At 39.8% G+C, this 22,877-nt stretch overlaps 1 protein-coding gene across 5 annotated transcripts in view; it reads right to left on the reverse strand.

Moving 5' to 3' along the window:
- The window catches only part of PKP4 (plakophilin 4), a 150,463-nt gene that overhangs the window by 96,425 nt on the left and 31,161 nt on the right, over positions 1–22,877 (reverse strand). For all 5 annotated transcript variants that reach the window (XM_063318338.1, XM_063318341.1, XM_063318339.1 and 2 more), the window contains exons 2-3: positions 15,913–16,043; positions 1,294–1,406 (exon numbers count right to left, since the gene is read on the reverse strand). In XM_063318338.1, the coding sequence (XP_063174408.1) occupies positions 1,294–1,406; positions 15,913–16,038 (239 nt within the window). In that variant the 5' untranslated portion in view covers positions 16,039–16,043. The remainder of the gene's footprint in view (positions 1–1,293; positions 1,407–15,912; positions 16,044–22,877) is intronic.

Consider the following 22,877-nt stretch of genomic DNA (forward strand, 5'->3'; position numbering starts at 1 on the left):
ACCATAGATCCATTCAGCCTAGTACTGTATCCAGCACAGAGGAGTGAGATGCTCTAAAGACTGCAAGCTCAGAATATGTTTGTATCAATACATCAATTTCCAACTCCTTCTCTCATATGCACACAAGCAAACAATTGTTGAAATTCAGAAGCAAATTGGTTCTTTTTAACACATTTCTACACAGAAATGAGAAATACCTGGACCCGAAATTCTAAATTTGTTATCTATATCGCGGTGGCGCTGCGGGTTAAACCGCTGAGCTGTCGATCGGAAGGTCGGCGGTTCGAAACCGCGCGGCGGGGTGAGCGCCCGTTGCTCGTCCCAGCTCCTGCACACCAAGCAGTTCGAAAACATGCAAATGTGAGTAGATTAATTGGTACCGCTTCGGCGGGAAGGTAATGGCGTTCCGTGAGTCGTGCTGGCCACATGACCCGGAAGTGTCTATGACAACGCCGGCTCCAAGGCTTTGAAACGGAGATGAGCACCGCCCCCTAGAGTCGGACACGACTGGACTTTACGTCAAGGGAAACCTTTACCTTTACCTTTATATCAATAGCATAGTGCCACACAGACAAATGTTAATAGATTTTTCCATGCATCTGCTTCAAGTTAAAAGTTAATTTAATAGTGTAGAAGTGTGATAATATTTGTCACTATTTAGCAGGGCTACACTGATGTCCCAGTTGCTGCAATTTAGTGAATTATCATGTGGAACCACCAAATCACTCTGTTGAATCCATGAATAAATGAAGCAACCGCATCAACTTGAGAGCAGGAACAGACAGACTTCAGATGTTCAAGATTAATTATGTTTGTGTTGGGTGGGGGAGTCCCCCTATAAATCTAAAGGCCAGAGTTAGGTGTAAAATAGTTGTCAGTGGGGATACTGTTAGAATTAAGGGTTAATGGAGCTTCAGAACACATGCACATCTATACATTTGTTTTCTGTAGCGGAATTAATCTCAAAATATAGTCATACAAAATGAACAAAGTTCATCCCACTTTCTTCCACTGCTGTGCTTTAATTTAAAGCAAGGAGAACTGTAGGGTTTTGTTACTGATATACTTCAAATCACTGACAGAAGTGCCAGTGATGATTCCAATCTGTCACCTGCCTTCCCTGCCATAGAGCTAAATCCATGATTCCCAGGTTGCTGGCAGGAAAGCAGCAGTGAAATAATGCTGAATGTGATATTCATATATTGAAAGATTTTGGTAATTCATGCTGTGATGAAATAAAGGTTTATTTTGAGGAAGTAGTTGACAATTTGAAAATTAAACATGGATGGATACCTTGTGCTTGCAATGCTTGGTGATTCTGCTCCAAGCCTGCATCTTTCTAACTGACTGGCAACGATTTGCCTTTCCACTTCAAGTTCTCTGGTGAGTCTTTGAAACTGGAGTTCCTGTAATTCAAAGAAAAGGATTTAAAATACATTTAATAGTGGTACAGATAAAATAAAAACTGGTTCACACATCCCCAAACAAGATTCTGCTAAGATAAATATGAATTATACGTAAAGCACAAACTTTTCTTTCATCTAAAAACGGTTAGGGACCCATGTATAAGAACAGACTTTCACTGCTCAAAAGTTGAAGCCAGAAAATTCCGAGCTACTGAAAAATACTGTGTGGCAGGATCATGCCACACTTGTACTTGGTCAAATGGCCCAGGTACGCATACAAAATACCATATGACTTGAAATTAGTTTACTGTAATTGGAGTGAGAAGCTTTATAATAGGAAAAACTAAGTTTTTGCTTAGAAAATTTACAATCAGTTCAGTAACTAATGCCTTGAAGAAGGGTCATATATTTAAGTGATAAGCAATGGCTATAGCACCAACTCCTCAGGAAACCCTTTTCCTTTTTTTTTTTTTTTTTAAACACAAATGAGCTGCTTATTCTGTTCCAGACAAAGATAGGATCTTGGCTGATTTACCTCAAACTTTCATCAGGTAACCAGGTTTGTAATTACAGCTACTGCCTGTACACCTATCTCTCTCTTTCCAACTGGGGCTCAAATAAAAAGTGTAAAGATGTCTTATTCTCAGAAGACTATAAAAAGGTCAATTGAAACAACTGGAAAAAATAGACCTATAAAGGTATATCATTGCCTCAACTACAAATCTACTTTGCTCACCAAAAGACAGTCACTGTATTTAATTTAATAAAAGTGTAAGTTGTGTCCTGTGATATCCAAGCACGCAAAAGTAGTAATGTAAACTGCACAGGAGCAAAAGCAATACAGTAACTAGGATCAGCATTAGAGTACAACAAACCACCACATAGCATTAGAAGTATGACGGTATGCACATATTTTTACTACCCATCTCATATCACCTCTTTTGGGAGGAGTTCCATAATCAGGATGTTTAGCCAAGTTATTATTAGTAACATGTTCTTTTGTTCATTCTAGTATAGATTTTTCACAAATTTTTATCCATACCTAAGACTCTTCGTGACAAATATCAAGCCCTGGAAGTCACTGACTATAACATCCCAATTTGTCAAAATTAGCTGCATAATAAACCAAGATTTAACACATGATTTGAAACCAAAGTTACACTTTGCAGGTTCAGGCGCTGGGACAAATTCGTCCTCCTATATTTGACTGCTCTTTATAAAGTATTTTAGTTGGTTTTGTGTGTGAGGGGGGTATGCTTAAAGATTTTACCTCCACTTCTTATAGTTTCTTGATGGTTTAATTATGGCTTGTTGATACTGATATTATTTTTATTTTGTTATATGTTACATGCATAGTTATTAGTTTGTACTCCGCTTATATTTAACTGAATAAAGGACACAAAATACTTATAAATAAATAAATAAAGTCTGCTTAGATAAAATAGAAAACATTTTGACAGTATGTATAGATTCACTTCATTCATATGTGTAAGTCTTCATGATAGACAACATACCTAAAAAATATACATTGTTATTTTTAAACAAAAGTTCAAGGTGCACAAGAGAGTTCATTGTCCCAAAATTTTACTATTTAGCCCCCTCTCATGAACTGTTGAGAAATGTTGAGTACTACACAAAAAGAATATTTCCCTATTAAAATATGAGAATGTTTTCTCTATATCTTGTAAGTGCACTTTAAGAAGAGTTTTCTTTTATATGGTAGGTTTTATACCACTGTCTGCAAAATTCACTTGTATTACTATTTTTGCTTTACAAATTTTCAGAAAGAATATGGCAGGATAGCAGCAAGAATGCATTTACTGCAGGTTTTTAACAATAATATGGTTCAGAGCATTGGTATAGTAGATTAAAAAATACCAGAATGGACTCAGTATCATAATTCACTCCTAACTGCAGTTGTTGATACATGGAATACAGGGAGAATAGAGTAAGGGAAATTACACTGCATGGACACCAAAATGAAAAACATTTCATATTAATATTTCTTCCTTAAGAACAACAAAGCAATTTTATTTCAGTCTTCTCAGTCATAAATGACTTCAGTTTAGCAAATTAAACTAAACAAAAACAATGGAAGAAAATATCCTTGGTTTCCTGGCTCTTGGCAATCAAATAGGGAAAATTCAGACATAATAACAAATCTTGTCGCTTTCATTCAGAATGGTACTCAAGCTAACATTGGGAACTCTAGCTGAAATATAGCACACTCTAGCAAAGCATTTTTTTAAAGAAGTTTAACGTACAAATTTGATATTTAAAAAGAGTCTTTTACATATTAGCCTTTTATTAAAGCATTTTCCTCATAAGCACATATAGTTCACCTTGAATAGGAAAAAAAAATTAGTCCAAACAATTAAGGAGAACAACCACACTACATTCTAGCAGTATTATCCAGATAATTCTCTGACAGATTGAACTATTGTACTTTAAACATTAAGTGATACACCATATAATCAAATCCCTCATCTAAGTCATTACTGCAACCTAGATTGACCCTATACTCCCTCTGATATCTCTAATTTTAAAATGATAAAGAAAGGAGAGGGCTTAATTCTGAGTTATTAAAGACTCTTATTGGTGGATCCCCTATACTAGTCTCTTTATACAGAGAGCTAGTTTAGTCTAGTGGTTAAGGCAACGGGCTAGAAACCAGGAGACTGTGAGTTCTGGTCCCGCCTAAGGCATGAAAGCTGGCTGGGTGACCTTGGGCTGGTCCCTCTCTCTCAGCCAAACTCACCTCACAGGGTGGTTGTTGTAGGGAAAAGAGGAAGAGGAAGGAGGTATGATCACCGCCTTGAGTTGTTTATAAAAATAATAAAGGCGGGATATAAAATAAATAAATAATTAAATACATGCATACATACATACATTAATAGCGATCCCTCCATTTAACAATGGCTTAAGGCAGTGTTTCTCAACCTTGGCAACTTTAAGAGGTGTGGACTTCAATTCCCAGAATTCCCCAGCCAGCCATGGGTTTAGCAGTTGAATTCTGGGAGTTGAATTCCACATATCTTAAAGTAGCCACAGCTGAGAAACACTGGCCTAAGGATGTTCTTTCAATCTTTCAATGACAGTGCCTATTTATAAGAAAAGTGATAAATCTAACTTGTCCTGGCAGTTAGCATCTTTTAAAAAATATCAAAATAGGCTTTGTAAGCATATTTACAAAACTCTTGCAGATGATCTTTAGAAAGGATGGTTGTGAATATAAATGTGGTGTATGAGTAGCTGTCAAGTTTGAAGGCTTGATCTTCCACTTACACCTTTCTCTTACAAAAGTTTTCAAAAATTAAATTAAATTAAAATATAGTCTAATAAAGATACACCAAAGAAAAGTATAATCTGGGATAAACAGTTATTGCTCATGAAGGTTAGTACAAACAAGAACAACCTGCTGGCTGGGGAATTCTGGGAGTTGAAGTCCACGTATCTTAAAGTTGCCAAGGTTGAGAAACACTGGTCTAGACCACAGCTAGACTGCATATGTTGCAACTGGAAGGAGTTCATAGACACACCCTGGTTTTCTAAAAAAGCTTAAATCTCCTTTGAGTCAAGCCTGGCTCCTAGTGACTTCATGAACATGTCCATGCATTTTTCTTGACAACAGTACAGAAATGTTTTGTTATTGCTTTGGTAAAGAATGGTTGACTTCTCAGTCTAATTTACAGTTTTGATATTTCCTAGTGTTCTCCCATCTAAGTACTAACTAGGTCCAATCCTGCTTAGCTTTTTGAGATCATTAATACAGGATAACTTCTTTTTTTAACAATTTCATTCTGCAGCTCTTATTATCTGCTCCACCAGCTGGATGAAAACAAGCTGACTATAAGGAATTATTTACCTGAGCACTTCCAGCACAGTTTTAAATGGTTATGGTATAGCAACCTGAATTATTTTGCAAACAGAAACTCACTGAAATAAGAGGTTTCACCTGAATTAAAAAGGAAGTTCAAGAGGCAACAGCAAACAACAGTTTGGGCTAAATAAAGGTAAATAATTATATTGGAAAACACTCAACTCTGGGCTCTCTGCCATACAAGAGAAGTGCTTCATTATGAACAAGTGACATGGCAATATCAACAGAAATCTGAATATTCAGAAAATCCATATTATTTAATGCCTTTGATTCTTTCCCTTCAAAACAACAGGAAAAGCACCTTTTTATCTTGAATTTGCTTGTGATCTGAAGAAAATATTTTGGGAATGCTTGTTTCTCCTTTAAAATCCATCTTACACTTCCCAGCAACTCAAATTAAAACTTGTTTACCAAAGAAAACTTTAAATGCTAGTTTTAGAATTAATCTCACAATGTTCCCATCAAGTATTGTCCATGAAATCCCTAGTCCCTTAGTTTAACTGTAGAAGTCTAACCTCACACATAACAGAGACTCTAAACTTCAGAATGCGCATACAATCACCAAACCATGCTGATTGATCTTACTTTTTTTTTTTTCTATTACCTTGTCATTCTGATATACAATTTTTTTTTCAGATTATCAGCTTTGCCACATGCCTTTGTGGCTTTTTCTTTGTTAGGACGTGTCAGTGTAAGCACCAAATCCTTCTATCTTCATCTATCCAAATGTCTCTTTCCAATATATTCAGTGGCTGATATATCTCTTTCCAATCTACACACACACAGACACACACACAAATTTAATTTTTCATGGTTTCTATGATCTCAATATACTCTGGACCAGCATGCCCATACTAAACTCCAGGTAAAGGTATCAAACTGCTCTGAATAAAACCAAATTACTGTACATAGCAGGGGTGAGAAAGAAGAAAGTGAGGAGGAAAAAAAGCCATTCAGAGTGAAGCTGTAAAGTCTGTGGAGGTTGAGCTGGTATCTTCCTCCACTCAGGTTTCTTTCAGAGGTCCTGTAATGGTTGCCTATTCTACAACACCATCAGACTCAAGAGCAGGAATTCAAAGATATCTGATTTATTAAAGAATAGTATGCAGGATCACAGAGAAAGCTGAGAATGATGAAAGCGCACCAAATTCAAACTAAAAACCCTCGGTGCAAATGAAATCCCTCCCCCTGTAGAATCTTCCCAAGTTCACAATCCCAGGTGCTCCTAACAGTTTCTGATGGTCTGCGGGAAAAGGCCTTGAACAGAGAACATAACCCAAACACATTCCATTGTAAGGAATTCAGATACAGAGCTTGGTACAAGGTTTCACAGCAGCTCCCTCCGAAACAGAAACGCGTGTCAGTGCCATGGGATGCGAAACGTTACGATGTATAAACTACATTGAAACAGTGAACATGACATACTGCCCCCCAAAAATGAAGAATACATTAAGCAGCAGGCTTCAAAGGGTAAGCAAGGTGGAAACGGCGAACTAAATCAGGAGCATTAACATGGTGGGCAGACACCCATTCAGGATGAGGAAAGTGTTTCCATCGGACCAGATACTGCAGGGTGCCTCAATAGCTTGCGAGAATCAACGATGTCCTTGACTTCAAAGTGTTGTTGGCCGTCAATCATAATTGGAGCGGGAGGAGGAGGTTGAGGGTGCCAATGTGGTGAGTGGTGCACAGGCTTAAGCAAGCTGCAATGGAAAACAGGGTGCAAGCGCTTTAAATTGTGAGGCAGTTCCAATTTAACAGTAACTGGATTGACAAGACCAACAATAGGAAAAGGACCAATGAATTTGGGAGCAAGTTTTTTAGAGGGTTGAGGTGATTTGATAAATTAAGTAGATAGATGCACCTGATCCTCAACTTTGAAGTCGTGTTGTAAAGAGCGATGCTTATCAGCTTGAGACTTGTAAGCAGCATGGGCGTCAGCCAAAGCTTGTTGAATGACTGGCCAGGAATTAGGCAGCTTAACACCCCAGTCAGATGTAGAACATGTTTGGGAAGGGGGCTGTGGCAGTTCAGGGATGGGAACAAAGTCATGACCAGAAACCAGGCGAAAAGGGATTTGTCCGGTACTTTGATGCACAGCATTGTTATAAGCAACTTCAGCAAAAGGCAACAAGTCCACCCAATCGTCCTGATGGTAGTTAATGTATGCTCTCAGAAACTGTTCAAGAGTGGAGTTCAAAATCTCAGTAGAATCGTCAGTCTGAGGATGGGACGATGTGGATAGTGCTTGTTTGGTGCCAATCAATTTTAAAAATGATTTCCAAAACTGGGAAGTAAACTGTGTCCCGCGGTCACTGACCAAACGGGAGGGGCTACCGTGGAGGCGGTAGATGTGGTGGAGAAATAGGCGCGCCAATTGTGGGGCTGACGGGATGGATGCACATGGAATGAAATGCGCTTGCTTGGAGAAAAAATCTTTTACAACCCAAATTACACTTTCCTTCTGACTGGGAGGAAGATCCACAATAAAATCCATAGAAATCTCGTCCCAGGGATGGGATGGGCTGGCCACTGGCTGTAGAAACCCCTGTGGTTTCCCCCCTTTTTGTTTTGACATGGCACAAACAGGACAGGAAGCAACATAGTCTTTTACATCACAACTTAAGGTTCGCCACCAAAATTGACGACGAACCAAATGCAAGGTCTTGACAAAACCAAAGTGTCCAGCAAGTTTATCACCATGGGAACGCTGCAAAACACCAGCTCTTAAAGTTTCAGGCACATAGAGGCGGTGTTCCACCCACGCCAGACCGTTTTCAAAAGAAACATTGTCTCTATTAGCTAGCAACCAAGTGTCAGATTTCAGTGCCTGGAGAAAGTCCTTCCGTAACTGACAAGGAACTTGCACTTTCCGCTTCCCAGACTGGGCTGGGGGTGGGGTTGCCTGCGCGTGGGTCTGGATCCGGATGACAGCAACCAAGCCCAGTTGTGGTTCAGTGAGAACAGTCCCAACCACATCTGCCACCTGGTCAAGGTCCTGAGGTAAACGTGACAAAGCATCGGCCAGAAAGTTTTTCTTTCCCAGAATAAATTTTAACTGGAAGTTAAAGTGACTGAAAAACTGAGCCCAGCGAATTTGTTTAGGACTGAGACGCCGGGGGGTGTGGAGGGCTTGCAAATTCCTGTGATCAGCCCAAACCTCGAAAGGGCATTTAGCGCTTTCAAGGAGATGACGCCAGGTTTCCAAAGCGGCTTTTACAGCAAACGCCTCCTTTTCCCAAACATGCCAATGGCGTTCAGTTTCAGAAAATTTCCTGGACAGATAAGCAGAGGGTTTTAAGTGATTTGCAGAATCCCTCTGTAACAAAATAGCCCCAACTGAGGAGTCAGAAGAATCAACTTGGACCACAAAGGGGTGTTCGGGACCAGGGTGCTGTAGAATATGTTCAGCAGTGAAAAGGGTTTTCAGCTTTTCAAATGCTGCCTGGCATTCAGGCATCCAATTCAGCACAGCCCCAGGACGTTTTTCTTTCCGTGTCTCCCCCAAGCCCTTGGTACGGAGTAAATCAGTGAGAGGCAAGGCAATCTCAGCGAACCCCTGGATAAACTGGAGATAATAATTACTGAACCCTAGGAAGCTTTGCAATTGCCTCTGGGTGCGGGGATGTTCCCAACTTAGAATCGCCTGAATTTTTTCAGGGTCCATCTCAATACCCTTGTCAGACACCCGAGAGCCCAGATAGTCAAGTTGGGTTTTGTGAAAGTCACATTTGGAAAGTTTGGCACAGAGTTTGGCATCTCTAAGTTTGCGTAACACCTGTTTGAGGAGGCGTTCGCGTTCCTCCTCAGTTTCAGTGTAAAAGAGATCATCTAAGTAAACCAGGACCCCTTTAAACAAATGATCATGTAATACTTCATTAATCAACTGCATGAAGACCCCGGGTGCCCCTACTAACCCAAAAGGGAGGACTTTGTACTGAAACGATCCTAGTGGGCAATTAAAAGCAGTTTTCCACTCATCCCCAGCTCTTATGTGAATGCGGAAATAGGCTTCGCGAAGATCAAGCTTGGAGAAAATCTTGCCCTTTGACAAATGAGCTAACATGTCCTTCATGAGCGGAAGAGGGTACTTGTTGACAACAGAGATGGAATTTAACCCTCGACAGTCCATACAGAGTCGAAGCGTGCCATCTTTCTTTTCCCGGAATAGCACAGGGGCCCCAACTGGGGAATTTGCAGGTTCAATAAACCCCCTTAACAGATTTTTGTCAATGAAGTCCCATAATGCCTCAAGCTCCTTCTGAGTCATCGGATAAATTTTTGGCTTGGGCAATTGAGCATTGGGGACCAACTCTATCGCACAGTCAGTTTTCCAGTGGGGGAGGGGGTAGCTGATCTGCTTCCATCTCCCCAAATACATCTGCAAAGTCTTGGTATTGAACAGGCAAGCCTTCTAAATGTGGCAAGTTAGGGCGCGGTGCGGCGATCGCTGCCCTTCCAACCCCCACACGTGCAACTCTCTCCGCTGTAGGAGCTTGGTAAAAACCATCTTTAAAAGTCACAGTTCTGTGCTCCCAGTTTATATAGGGGCTTCAATAGGTCAACCAGGGGATCCCCAGGATTACCAAGGGATTGCCAACAGGTGCTACAATGAATTTCAAAGTCTCATGGTGGCTGCCCATTTGCATTGCGACAGTTCCAGTGAAATGGGTTGCCAGCCACCCCCCCCCGGCTGTTGAACCATCCAACTGTGTGAAGATCAAAGGCTGCTGGAGTGGGAAGCTAGGCAGGTCCAAAGCAGCAACCAGATCAGGGTGAATTAAACACCTGGAACACCCAGAGTCAACCAAAGCCCAGACCTCTGTAGTCTTTGTGCGGTATCCCAATTTCACTTTTACTGCTAAAGTGGGACAGTCAGCACTCACCATAGCATCCTTGCGCCCATCCTCCTCCACCTGCCCGCAGGCGCTCTTCATGGCAGGTGGCTGGCGTTTCCCACCGGCTCCTTAGAGTCGTCTTCAGCCTGTCCTGAGAAGTAGATTACTTCCTCAGCGTTGGCTGCACCCTTGGCTGCTGTCATCTGCCGCGAGGGGAGGGGGAGATTTGGCCAGCGGCTTCCCTGCTTGATCTCCAGCTTTGGCTTTTGGGCAATCAGCTGCTCGGTGGCCCTCCTTTCTGCATCGGAGACACTGAACCCTCGCGTAGCGCCGATCTCTCTCCTCATCCCAAGCTCTACAGCCTGGCCGGGCAGCAGTCGCAGCACTTTGGTGTCCTCTCATGGTGGCAGGTGGTTTTTCAGGTTTTCTAGTTTGCATGAAGGGATGCTGAGCGTGCTCAGCCTTCCCTGCCAGACAGATCCAGTCGTACAAGGACTCTGGGTTGTCTCTACACAACGCCCACTGTAGGACGTCCTGGTTGAGTCCCTCTTTAAACTGTTCTATTAGGGTTGACTGAGACCAGTCAGGGATTTTCCCAGCTAGAGCCTTAAACTCTAGGGCGTAATCAGCTACGGACATTTGGCCCTGGGTAAGATCCTTCAGTGCCTTCTTAGCTCTTGCCTTGGCCAGAGGATCCTCAAAATGCAGCTTTAACACCCACATGAAATCATCGAAATAATCAAGTGCAGGGGAGTCAGCATCACTTAACTGAACATACCAGTCAGCCGCTCGACCCTTCAACCTGGTAGCAATGGAAGTTATTTTGGCCTCTTTGGAAGGGAAGTATGCTCCAAACTGCCTCATATAACTTTTAGCATTAGTTAAAAAGAAAGATAACTTTGTTGGATCCCATCAAATTTGACAGAAAAGTCTCCCACCCCCACTCCGGTTGGAGTGGAATCGGCAGCCACTTGAGTGGTTGGGCCCCAGGTTACGGTAGCTTTCCCTCTTCGGGGTGGGGACACTGGTGATTGAGCCCTGCGGGGTGGAGATTCATCCCGGAGCCATCTCCGGCCCTGCTCTGCCAGCGGTCCAGATGGGAGGATGGGGGATGGTTGCGGGAAGCTGGGATCTTCTCCGCGCCTCCCCTGCCCCTCCAGTGACAGAGACAGGCTTCTTAGCATGTACTCTATCAATTCTAGTTTGGCCTCCATCACTCTTAGTCTTTCAGGGGTTTGAGAGACCTCCCTCCCTCGCGTGTTCGGCTTTCTCTCTGTTGACACCGTAGTAGATTCTTTGTCTGGGGTTAGTGGGAACCAATACTTCCAGGATGCCCCCGATGTCCCTGGCTGGGGTTCCCCTACTTCATCCAAGGTGATCAACTCTGAGAGCAATTTGCTGGGGGCCGGTTGCTCTGGCTCTTCCCCATCGTTAGATTCTTCCACCTCAGAATTGGAACTCGATCCATCCCGGGAGTCTGAAGGTTCTGGGGTGAGGTTCAGTTCTCCGCTCTTGACCGTTGACTCGGGCATCAAGCTAGCCATCTCCTCAAGTCCCCCGGTTGTGAGCTTGGACTCAGCCATCGTTAACTATTTTCCCTCGCAAGAAACTGATCTTGGTAGGAGCTAACGGTACAACTTTGGGGATTCTCAGCTTTATGTAATGGTTGCCTATTCTAAAACATCATCAGAGTCATGAGCAGGAATTCAGAGATATCTGATTTATTAAAGAATAGTATGCAGGATCACAGAGAAGGCTGAGAATGATGAAAGCGCGCCAAATTCAAACTAAAAACCCTCGGTGCAAATGAAATCCCTCCCCCCGTAGAATCTTCTCAAGTTCACAATCCCAGGTGCTCCTAACCGTTTCTGATGGTCTGCGGGAAAAGGCCTTGAACAGATAACATAACCCAAACACATTCCATTGTAATGAACACAGATACAGAGCTTGGTACAAAGTTTCACAGCAGCTCCCTCCCAAACAGAAATGTGCGTCAGCGCCATGGCGTGTGAAACGTTACGATGTATAAACTACATTGAAACAGTGAACATGACAGGTTCCCAGAAAGGACAAGTTGCTGCTGCTGCTTTCCTTTTCTTTTTGCTTTCACAAAGTAGTTGTAGTTTTTTTGATCTCCTACTTATGTGACTAGAAGATAAGGAAGACCAGAAAACCAGGATCATCTCTCCTTTCCTTTCAATCATTTACGTAGCTAAAGCAGTCTGCTCTTTTTCCTGGAGCCAATTGAGGAGCTTGTGTAGGTTCTTTTTTGATAATTTCAGATGAGAACAAAATTAAGAGGATACGATAAGCTAGAGAACAGTCTCCCATCTGGCATTCACCATAAGAATACCCTATTGATAAGCCTGGGGCCCCAAGGCATCCCAAGAAACTGAAGTGTTAGCAGGTACAGCTTAGCAGTAACTTCAATGAACATGCTTATTATTGGAAAATTGTCCAATTGTCCAACCGTGCATGCATTTTAAAAGATGCTATCATGTGTTCCTGGTAGCGGTTTGGAGACTCTCAAGGCTATGGGAGTGAGTTTCTGCCAGAAACCCTGAGGTTAATAGCATGGTTCTGTGGAACCCCAGGGTTCCACAAGAGGTCCCTAGCGGTTCGCTGGGAGATCATGATTTATTTAAAAAATTATTTCAAATTCCGGCAACTTCACATCAAAGAGGTAAGTTTCATTCTTTATTTTTAGTTTAAGAACACTGTTAGTGTATGTATGTATATGTGTGTGTGTGTACACACACACACACACACACACACACACAACCCATGAAATGAATATAACAATTTTGTGACTTCTGGCCTATTTTTGAGCCTGAATGTGCAGGGGTCCCCGAGGCCTGAAACATATTTCAAGGGTTCCTCCAGGGTCAAAAGGTTGAGAAAGGCTGGGCTATAGCAACTCCCACTTTGTGAATGCTTTAACTGCCAAGAGATCAAGACCGCTGAAATGCAGTTTGCCACGAAAAAGTGATGCTCTACACCAGCGGTATCAAACCCAAATAGAAACAGGGGCCACTTAACCATATGTAAGAATCCTTGCAGGCCACAGATCGACTTAAAAAACCACATGTTTATATATCTATTTTAATTAATACTATAATAATAATATATTAATTGTTGCTGCCGTGGGTTGTATGTTTTGTTTTATGGATTTTAATCTTGTAAGCTGCCCGGAGTCACTGTGAGTTGAATGACCATATAAATTTGTCTAATAAATAATAAATAAATAAATACATCAACACATAAAATCAGATAGGAACTAGATATAATACATAAAAAGAAACATATTATTATTATGAATTTGATTGTTTTCAATACTTATGTGAATTTATATATTTTTGTGAGTGCACAGTACACACACACACGTATGTGTGTGTGTGTGTATCTATCTATCTGTCTGTCCATCTATCTATACCTACCACCCCACTCTGAGCTTCTTCCCAGCCTACCACCAAATTGTCACATACACCACCTCATCTCCTGCTCCCATTATCACCTCCCTGCAATGTTCCCTCTAATTTCTGATGTTCCAGATGTGAAAAACATGTTTTGTGCAGATTTTACGAAACCAAGTACAAATTTGTGCACCATAATACAAGAACATGAGTAAATTACAAATACAAGTAACAGTGACACGTTAAAATATTTATGCATTTCTTATTTAAAGTTAGAAAACTAGAAAGAACAATAGTACAACACCTACACACTTGAAAGTTGTGTCCTTTTGGACTCCTGGCCACTGCCCCCTGCACTTTTCTTGCCAGCATTTTTCAGAAGTGACTTGGCAGTTCTTTCTTCCTAGGGGTGAGAGAAGTGACTGGTCCAAGATCACCCAGCTGGCTTTGTGCCCAAGGCACAACTAGAACTCACCGTCTCCTGGTTTCTACTCTGACACCTTACCCACTACACCAAACTGGCTCCAGACATACATGCTTACAGATTAATATCCACCAGTCACTGATAACTGCAATCAATATTTCTCTTTCTTTCTTTCTCTTTCTTTCAATATGTTATTATAATGAAAGAAGAATTTAGAAAAAAGAAGAAAAGCATTGTACAAAAAGCATTTAGATCACACCCTCTTTTGTCTTTTTTTAATTTTTCCCCATTCTTTCCTCCTTCTCTGGATGTATTCTGAACTTATTTAAACTCTACTTATTAATTTAAAAACTGATTTTACAAAGTTTACAACAATCATATACCTTGTGAAGCCAAAACCCCCAACAGATATTAATTCAACCTGTTTTGTAGAGAGAAGGAAAAGAATTTAACCTTTTTTGAAGAGAAGAGAGGAATTAATTCAACCTGTTTGGAGGGAGATGCTCCTTCATGTGCTGGAGGCTCTGGGGTCTGGAGCAGGTTGGCTACCAGCACAAGGCTCCCTGCCTGTTGTCTGGGAAAAAGGCACAAGCTCTTTGCCTCAACTTAATTAGAATGTCAAGGCCAGGCGGCACTGCAGTGGTGCAGACTAAGAGGGAACTCCCGTCATATGGTGCTCCCGCTCAGTCCATGCCACAGCAGCACCAAGCAATCCTCACTGCTGCAGTTAAGCCAAGGTGGTGAACTCCTGCAGGACTTCACATGAATCGTGAGCCTGGAATTTTATGGGGGTTGGTGACTAAATTTATTACTCTTTAGTTTTAAAACATATTATCTATGTTTTATTGTATTTTTATTGTATTTTTTTCAATATTTCCCAATTGCATTTTAATCTGGTTTGGGCCGCATTCAGGAGCTTTTGCTACATTCGTAACAAGATACTTTTCCAGTTCAGAAAATTGCAATAGCACCATGTGTATTTGTCAAATTAAAATTTGAAATGTTTTTGGAAGGGCAGATGAATATCCTCATGCAATAAGCTGTGGAAAGGCAGCAATAGATTTAATTAAATAGTATGCTATACTTTTGACTTCTAACTCAAAAAGGTGTAATCTTTTCAGAAGAGGAGATTGCCAGTAGCAAACTTTAATCTTTGATTGGAAGAAATAGCTGTACCATACTGCACAGAGCTGCATTTGCCTCTGGAATTTGGGGGTGGGGGGTGGGGCAGGAAAGTGGTAGTGGGAAAGGAAGGCACCCAGAAGATTGGAGAGGGGTTGGTCTGCTGGGTGCATGTCTCATATGAAGCCAAGGGCAGCTTCTAACAGAAGGTAGGAAAACAAGGTGCTAGGAAGATATGGGGAAGGTTGGGTGGACAGGTTGGATATATCATGCCTGAAGCCAAGTGCAACATCATTGGGAGGGAGATAGAGGAAGGAAGAAGATTGGAAGATGGGGGGAAGAACAGGCAGGCTAGCTGGATATGATGCTCTTGAAGGCAAGAGTACCAATGATGGCAGCTAAGAGAATGTAGGGAAAAGAAAGTGATAGGAAGACACCTCCAGACTATGTTTCAGCCAACAGCCAGAACAACCAAAATGTTCCTGGTTTCAGTTCTGCCAAACTACAATTCACCTAGAACAGTTTGGACAAACTTCCAAGCCACAACCTGTTTGTTTCAAGTCTGATATAAAACAAACTTTCCATTTTGTGCACACCCAAATTCAAGTTATTACCCAGAAAACATCAGAGTTTGTTACTGCTTGCTACAGTGTATGATGATGACCACATAAGACGTTAAGGTGAGATTAAAAAAAGAATGAAATTTATCCCAAGTACGTGGCAAGTTAAGAAAGATCAAAACTACCTAAACATGAAGTCCCAATATATCTATCTATGGGTTACATCTATCTGCAACAATTATTGTGATTGTTTTTTTAAAAAAAAATACCTGTTCTTTTACAGAAGCTAGAATAGTAGTGGCAGTAGCCTCTGTTTCCATGGCTGGATTTGCAGAAGATTCTTGGGTGGTCTGTTGCAGCCCGTCTTCCAAAGGGATCTGCTCAGGAGCCGGCATAGTGCCTGGTGGGGGGAAAAAATTAATTTGATATCTGATGTTTGACTTGCTACCTTTGCTGTGCTAAAAATATTCCACAATGTTTCACAAATCTAAAGGAGTAAGAGATGGAATTAAGCAAAAAGAACTTCAGATTCCCCCATCCCCACCCCATAATAATGGCTAGGAAACAAGGTGACAGAAGAGGAGGTAACCTGTGGTCTTTTGGCTGCAGTTCCCTCCTCATCTTGACCACTGAAAAGTAAAAGCATAGTTTCCTGTTATTGTGAATTGGAAAACATATGAAAGCTGTAATATATGTCCTAAAATAGGCATGTCAAGGATAAAAAAACAAGGGGAAAAAACCCCCCTCCCTCTCTAGTCCTACCAACATGTATAATGTGTCCCTCCCCATTTTGCCTGCTCTCCAAAATGCAGCCTTTGGCCACCAAAAAGTTGTCAACTTCTGACTTACAAGAAAGCAGTAGCCTACGTCTATCTCTGTTTTAAAACAGATTAAAATATCTTCAATACTCTATAGCCCTAGATTTAGGGAATTAAAGTGTTTGCTGTAATTTTGCTGGATAGCTACCATATGGTAACTGGTAAAATTTTCTCCAGATATACCCATATGTTAAAACATTAGACTTTCCACCCTTTGATAGCCTCAGATAATCACCAGATTCAGCTGTGCTACCTGCTGCTTCTATCGGAACAAATGGCATCACATTCCTTTGTATGCATGACTGACATTTACACTGTGCTATAATCTTAAAGAGATTTTTTTTATAAAATGATGTATTGTTGGTATTTGTCACCAGATAAATTGTCTAAAATGTACAAAGGGACTTTAAATGTATGTTGGAAGTGTGAACAACCAGAGGGGACTTTTTATCATCTTTGGTGGACATGCAAAAAAAGCTAAAAAATTTTGGGGTCGAATACATATTTTAATTCAGAGGATTCTAAAGATTAATATACAATCGAAACTAGAGACTTTCCTTTTAGGACTGATGATAAAAAGTTAGAAAGAACCCATGGAACTTTGTTTTTATATATGGTGACAGCACAAAGACTTTTATATGCCCAAAGGTAGAAAGTTTCAACTTTCCTCTGTATGCATGATCAGGTAGGTGATCTTCATACAAACTTCCTACAGGGTGCTAGTACCCTCCTGGCTTAAAAAGTGAAATGCCCACAATTTTCATTATGCATATAATTCATGCAACTGTAACAAAAGAAAGAAGTTACAAGGAAGTAGACACAAATATGCAATGGGAGGGAATTTAAAATTATGTAATTTCCTAATGTTTTTATTCATTTTTCTTTTCTTTTCTTTTCTTTCATTTCAATTTCTTTTTCTTCTTTTCCTTTTAAATAATTATAAATAGTGGTGGTATTATTTAAAAGGAAAAGGAAAAAAAGAGAAAGAAAAAAGAAATGAAAATGAAAAAAGAGAAAAATGAATAAAAACGATATTAGGAAACTTAATTTCCTAATAACAAAAACTGAAAAAAGAGTTTTACAGAAATTTCTAGTTATTTCTTAAGAGGACATAACAAAATTTGTTCTATACAGTCAATAAATTAATTAAACAATGAATTTCAAATTTTATGGTAATTGCAAACTCTTTAAAAATAACAAAAAGGAAACAAAAAACACTAAAAAGAGTTTTTTTTTTTAAAAAACAAGGCACAAGATTGCTCTGAATTAAAAATCACTTTTTAAATTGCTTTTCCCTATTTCTTAAGATTCATATAAGCAAGAAATCAGAAATAGGAAGAGGAAAATGTCTATGCTTGTCTTAGGTTGGAGTGATTTTTCACATCTGCATTTTACTTGAGATATCAGATTTGGTTGGCTGATCAATTTTCAATTACTAGCAAGTGAATGTGTGTCCTGCAAGATACAAACCTTGTAAGCATAGCTAATGCTAACTGATACACCAGGTCCACATATCCCACTAGCTTATCTCTGGCCAAAGAAGACACTAACCATTTCTACTCTAAGAGACTTAATTGCCTGAAGGAGTTTCCTGGATCACCCAGAAGGTCCATGTAGAAAGGTCAAACAGAAGTCCATAAGCAAGATACAAGCTCCTTGTTTCCTAGCTACTGGTATCAAGAGATTTTCTCCTTCCAATTTTGGAAACAAGTGGTGACTTACGTGCTTGCAAGATACTTCTCACTATCTCCCTTTAACATACTGTACATTGCAAGCTATATACATTGCCCTCCAAATTTCAGAACTCCATCTATTTGGTATCATTTCCCTGGAAAAATATAGCATAGCTCAAGTAGTTTTTCTGACCTTTTTTCACTTTTCCAGCAAAGTTACACAGCTTGTAATAAGTCTAGATAACACACACAATGTGTATTCATAGCATTTCTGTTATATAAATCTATTAGCTTAAATGTAGTTAAGCTATTTACCTTTTAACAGGTGAGGAGCTAATATTTTCAAAGAGCAAAGGATTCCCAAGCTGACTTGAATGAGTTTACACTGTGACGAACCAACAGCATATGATTATTAGAAACAACTAACAAATCCGGCCTTCAGAAATAAGTGATGCTATCTTGAACCTGAAATACTGCTTTAAACTGGATTTTATTAATTTCCTTTACAACAGTTTTATTTCTACTTCAGTACTGAATCATCCAATCTTTTATTCAATATTATTCTTATAAATTCATTCAACAGCTCCATCCAAGCCTAACCTTTACTACTACAGTGTTAGTGGTGGCAAGGGCTGAAAGAAAGGAGCAACAAAAATAAACTACCCTTATCTTCCAATTGCCATGTCACTTGCCAGGTTCAGGATGTAAAAACTGGGGTGCTGGTTCACCTTAAGCAAATGTGATACTTAAAGAACAGAGTGCAGATATACTTGAATGAGATGGAGATTTTAAAAAGCCCTAGTTGTTACAGAGCGAAATTAAAGAGCTGATTTGTTATTATAATACTTCATTCTGTAAACTCTACTGGTTGAATTAATAAAATAAGGGCTTTCCTGACTGAAATTGTTACAATTAGCACATTTTAACTACCTGACATTTTGAATGTTTTAGTAATCCCTGTTCCACAATGCAGAAATTCAGAGGTGTGGTAAAAGTCATCTGGTAATCAGAGTCTATATTGTACAAATGGGCAAACATACCTGTGGGTAATTTCTTTGGCAACCCTCAGGCTCCTTTTTAATTTTTAAAACATCTTTCATAAAACATTAAAAAAAAAAACCAGTCTCTGTCATAATTGCTTTTGAGAATGTCTTTTTGCCCCACATAGGCTACAAAAACACTTTTTTAAAAAACCCAGAAATCTAAGTAGCTGCAAGACAGTGCTTTATCTGGAAATATGGATCTGTCCAGAAAAAAGACAGATGAAAGCCAGGGTATTATAGAGCATCTTAGGCAACAGCCTCAACAGTTTGCCTTCCAGTAGATGGCTGCTTTGAAATTCACTATACTTGCCATGACTGCCATTATATAGATCCCAACAATATGCCCCCCAAATGCAAACACTGCTCACTATATCAGAAAGAATATCTGCTCTTGATTTCACCTTTGCAGAACATACATTATTTAATTTAAATTAAAAATTAATTCTATCAAAGACAGAGATATTTGTGGATAGTGATAATTTTTCTAGTCTGAAGTATCAGTAGCAAAACACAGGCTAACTAGAAACACAAATAATTGTGAAGAATTATTCCCTTTCCATTATGAATGGTTTTACAGATGCTTGAGGCAGTATTTTTTAGCCACTCTGAAATCGCAACAGATGTGTGCACTAGGACTGTCTTTTCCAAATCCCAATGAGTTTTCATTGTTTCAACACATCCTTTGTATGCCTAAGTGTAAGCCAAGAGATATAGTGCAGCAACCTTTTTTTTTAGCAGTTAACCACAAAGAACACATTAAGTGCTCTTTGCTTATATGCAATTTCTTCCCTGTTGTACCAAGAATCTTTGTATACTTTTTTTGCAAAGAATATCCTCATATTCAATATGTTTATACATAAGCATATATGTATATGGAGCCTCAATTTCATTTCACAAAGTAGGGAAAAATCAGGAACAGAAGCTTCTTTTTTCCCGTCCTCCTCACCCGAATTATGACTTATTATAATAGCACTCTATTAACCTTTCCCACAACTCACTCAGGCTTATTTTTTTTAATATGATAGATACAAACAGTGGCTACATTCACACATGGCTTGTTATAAGTATAGTCTGTTCAACTCAGAAACAGGCCAGAGTCAATCTTGCAAACAAATTAAATAATCATGGCATTCTTGGCCAATTCCTTATTTGTTCTTTTTCATTTTAAGCAGTTTCTTGCTCACATCATGGTAAACAGGAATAACCAGAAATAAGGATAGTCCTGTTGGCATATTAGTCTAATGCCACAGTCACAATTAGAAGGCCGATCATACACTATGATTTATTTATTTTATATATTTCAAATTTCATCACTGCCCAGCTCCCTCAAAGAGCGACTCTGGGCAGTTTACAATAAAACTAAAAATAAATACAGATTAAAATACAATAAAAACAGTACTCTTAAATAAAAATATAAATATAAAATCCAAAATGGAGATATTAAAGTTTAAATCTTAAATTCATGAATACATGGGGGCCTCTTTAGGGCACTAGCCACCCCCAGGGTCGATTACCCCCCCTCCCGCCCCAAGCAAGATGGCAGAGCCAGGTCTTTACTCCTTTCCAGAAGGCCAGGAGAGTGGGGGCCTGCCTCACGTTTCATCAAACAGCAGTTTATTATTAAATAAATAATAGCTACCTCCCTTTATCTTAATTAAAACAAAAAGCTTCAAGCAATATGTGAATTTAGCCTTATGTTTGAAAAATAATTACAACAACTTATTTTTATTTATTAGTTTGGCCTCCAAAGGCTACAGATGTAGACCAACCAGAATTCTTTGCTTTGGGGGACTTGCGATGTGTTTGAAGTGACAAAATAGAACCATTAAATTTTGTATAGCATTAACATACCTATTCACATCTTTAAAAAAATTAACAGAAAAATACTGGGGATTGTCTGGGAATCACACAATGGCAACTGGGGGGCCCGCAGGTGGCAGGTTGCATATACTTGGGTTTTAGGTTTAGCAACTCAAGGCAGCTGATAGAGCATACATATTAAAACAAATGTAGTAATTTAAAATAAACATTAATTCTAATATTAATGAACAATTAAAACTTGGTGAAAAAGGTATCACTGAAAGCTAGGTAAGAGAAATTTCTAAATACTAAAAGACTAGAGGCCAAATACAACTACAAAGGAGCATATTCCATAGCTGAGAGAGAGACAGGAGAAAGCCATCTCCCCTGTGCCTGAAAAGTGAGTCCCTGATAGCTGAGGCATCTTCAGAAGAGCCTCTCCGTCATATTTAAACACTCAGATAAAGGTCCTCCTTCAAGTCAAGCTTGATTCTTGATGATTTCATGGATACATGGATGTAGTTTTCCTGGCAGCAATACAGAGCTGGTTTCCCACTGCTTTTATCTGAGATGTTTCTCAATCTCCCAGCCCAGCCTGCTGCTCTGGTATTATCTCATCTAAATACTAACCTGTCCTGAACCAGCCTAGCTGCCAAGCCCAGACAAGGTTGCCCAAGTATTATCTCCTTCTGAGACCCAGACAGGTTGGTAATGGGAGAAGATGTTCTTCAAAGAGTCAGATCCTACGCTATTTAGAATGTTAAAGATTACAGTAATGCCAAGTACAAATCTTGTATTGTATTCAACACACAATGTAACCAGTGCAGATTTCTCAGTACAGACATGATGTGATACCTGTATCTTGCACCAGTGAGCAGCCAAGATTTGCACAATTTGTGACTTCTGGACACCTAACAAGACCACCCCCCAATAGAGAGCATTATAATAATCAAGAGATGTAGCCAAGGCACAGATTAACTGATTGACAGGCTGCTATACTAGATATAACTGTGCAAATGCACTTCTATAGCTGTCATCTGTGAATCAATGTCAAGTGCACTCTCATGCTACAGACCTGCTCTTTCAGGGAGTGGAACCCCCAAACAAACAGGCTGAACATAAATCCTCATGCTCTGTTTCCTATTCACCAACAATACCTCCGTCTTGTTTGGATTTAACTTCAACTTATTCTCTCTCATCCACCCCATAATCAAACTTATTTGACAACATTTGAGAGTACCAGATGATTTATTAGAACTGAACGGTAGGAGCCGAAGGCCGCCCACTCCAAAGCTCCACATAATCTCCTCGAGCAGCTCTGTGTAAATATTGAACATCATGAGAAGCCACTTTTTTTCAGGCTGAAAACTTTAGAACCCTTTTAAGCTATGATGAAATGGAGAGAAGCCATTTCAATTACAGTTGCCAGAAACTGGTCAGAACACAGAATGTTGAAATGGAAACACAAAATAGCATAAATGATATAATAGGCTTAACATAGTTTAAAGAACAGAAATTGCTGACCGCCCCCTCCCCCTCCCAAAAAAACCCCAGAAAAGCCCAGCTGTGTCTAAGTACATGACATGGGCTTTCTTTCTTTACATAATCTGACCACAATGGCTCTCCTCCCCAAAAAGAACATTAGTGTCACCTTGCAACCATCAAAAGGTTACAGATCCCTGTACTAAACCATAAGTTAATGTTATGTGCAAGGAGGCAATTTTGCATCACTTTGGTTTTTTTAAAGCTTTATATTCTACCCACTCAAATGAAAGAATTAGAAATAGCTCTCTACACTAGAGTCTTATCCTCCTTTACTGGAGTAAAAATCTTGTGATATTTGAAAGAAATGTTGCTTCAACTGTATAGATCAGGTAGCACATATATTCAATAACACCAA

The sequence above is a fragment of the Candoia aspera genome, chromosome 1 (genome assembly GCF_035149785.1).
Source record: "Candoia aspera isolate rCanAsp1 chromosome 1, rCanAsp1.hap2, whole genome shotgun sequence".
Lineage (NCBI taxonomy): Eukaryota > Metazoa > Chordata > Lepidosauria > Squamata > Boidae > Candoia > Candoia aspera.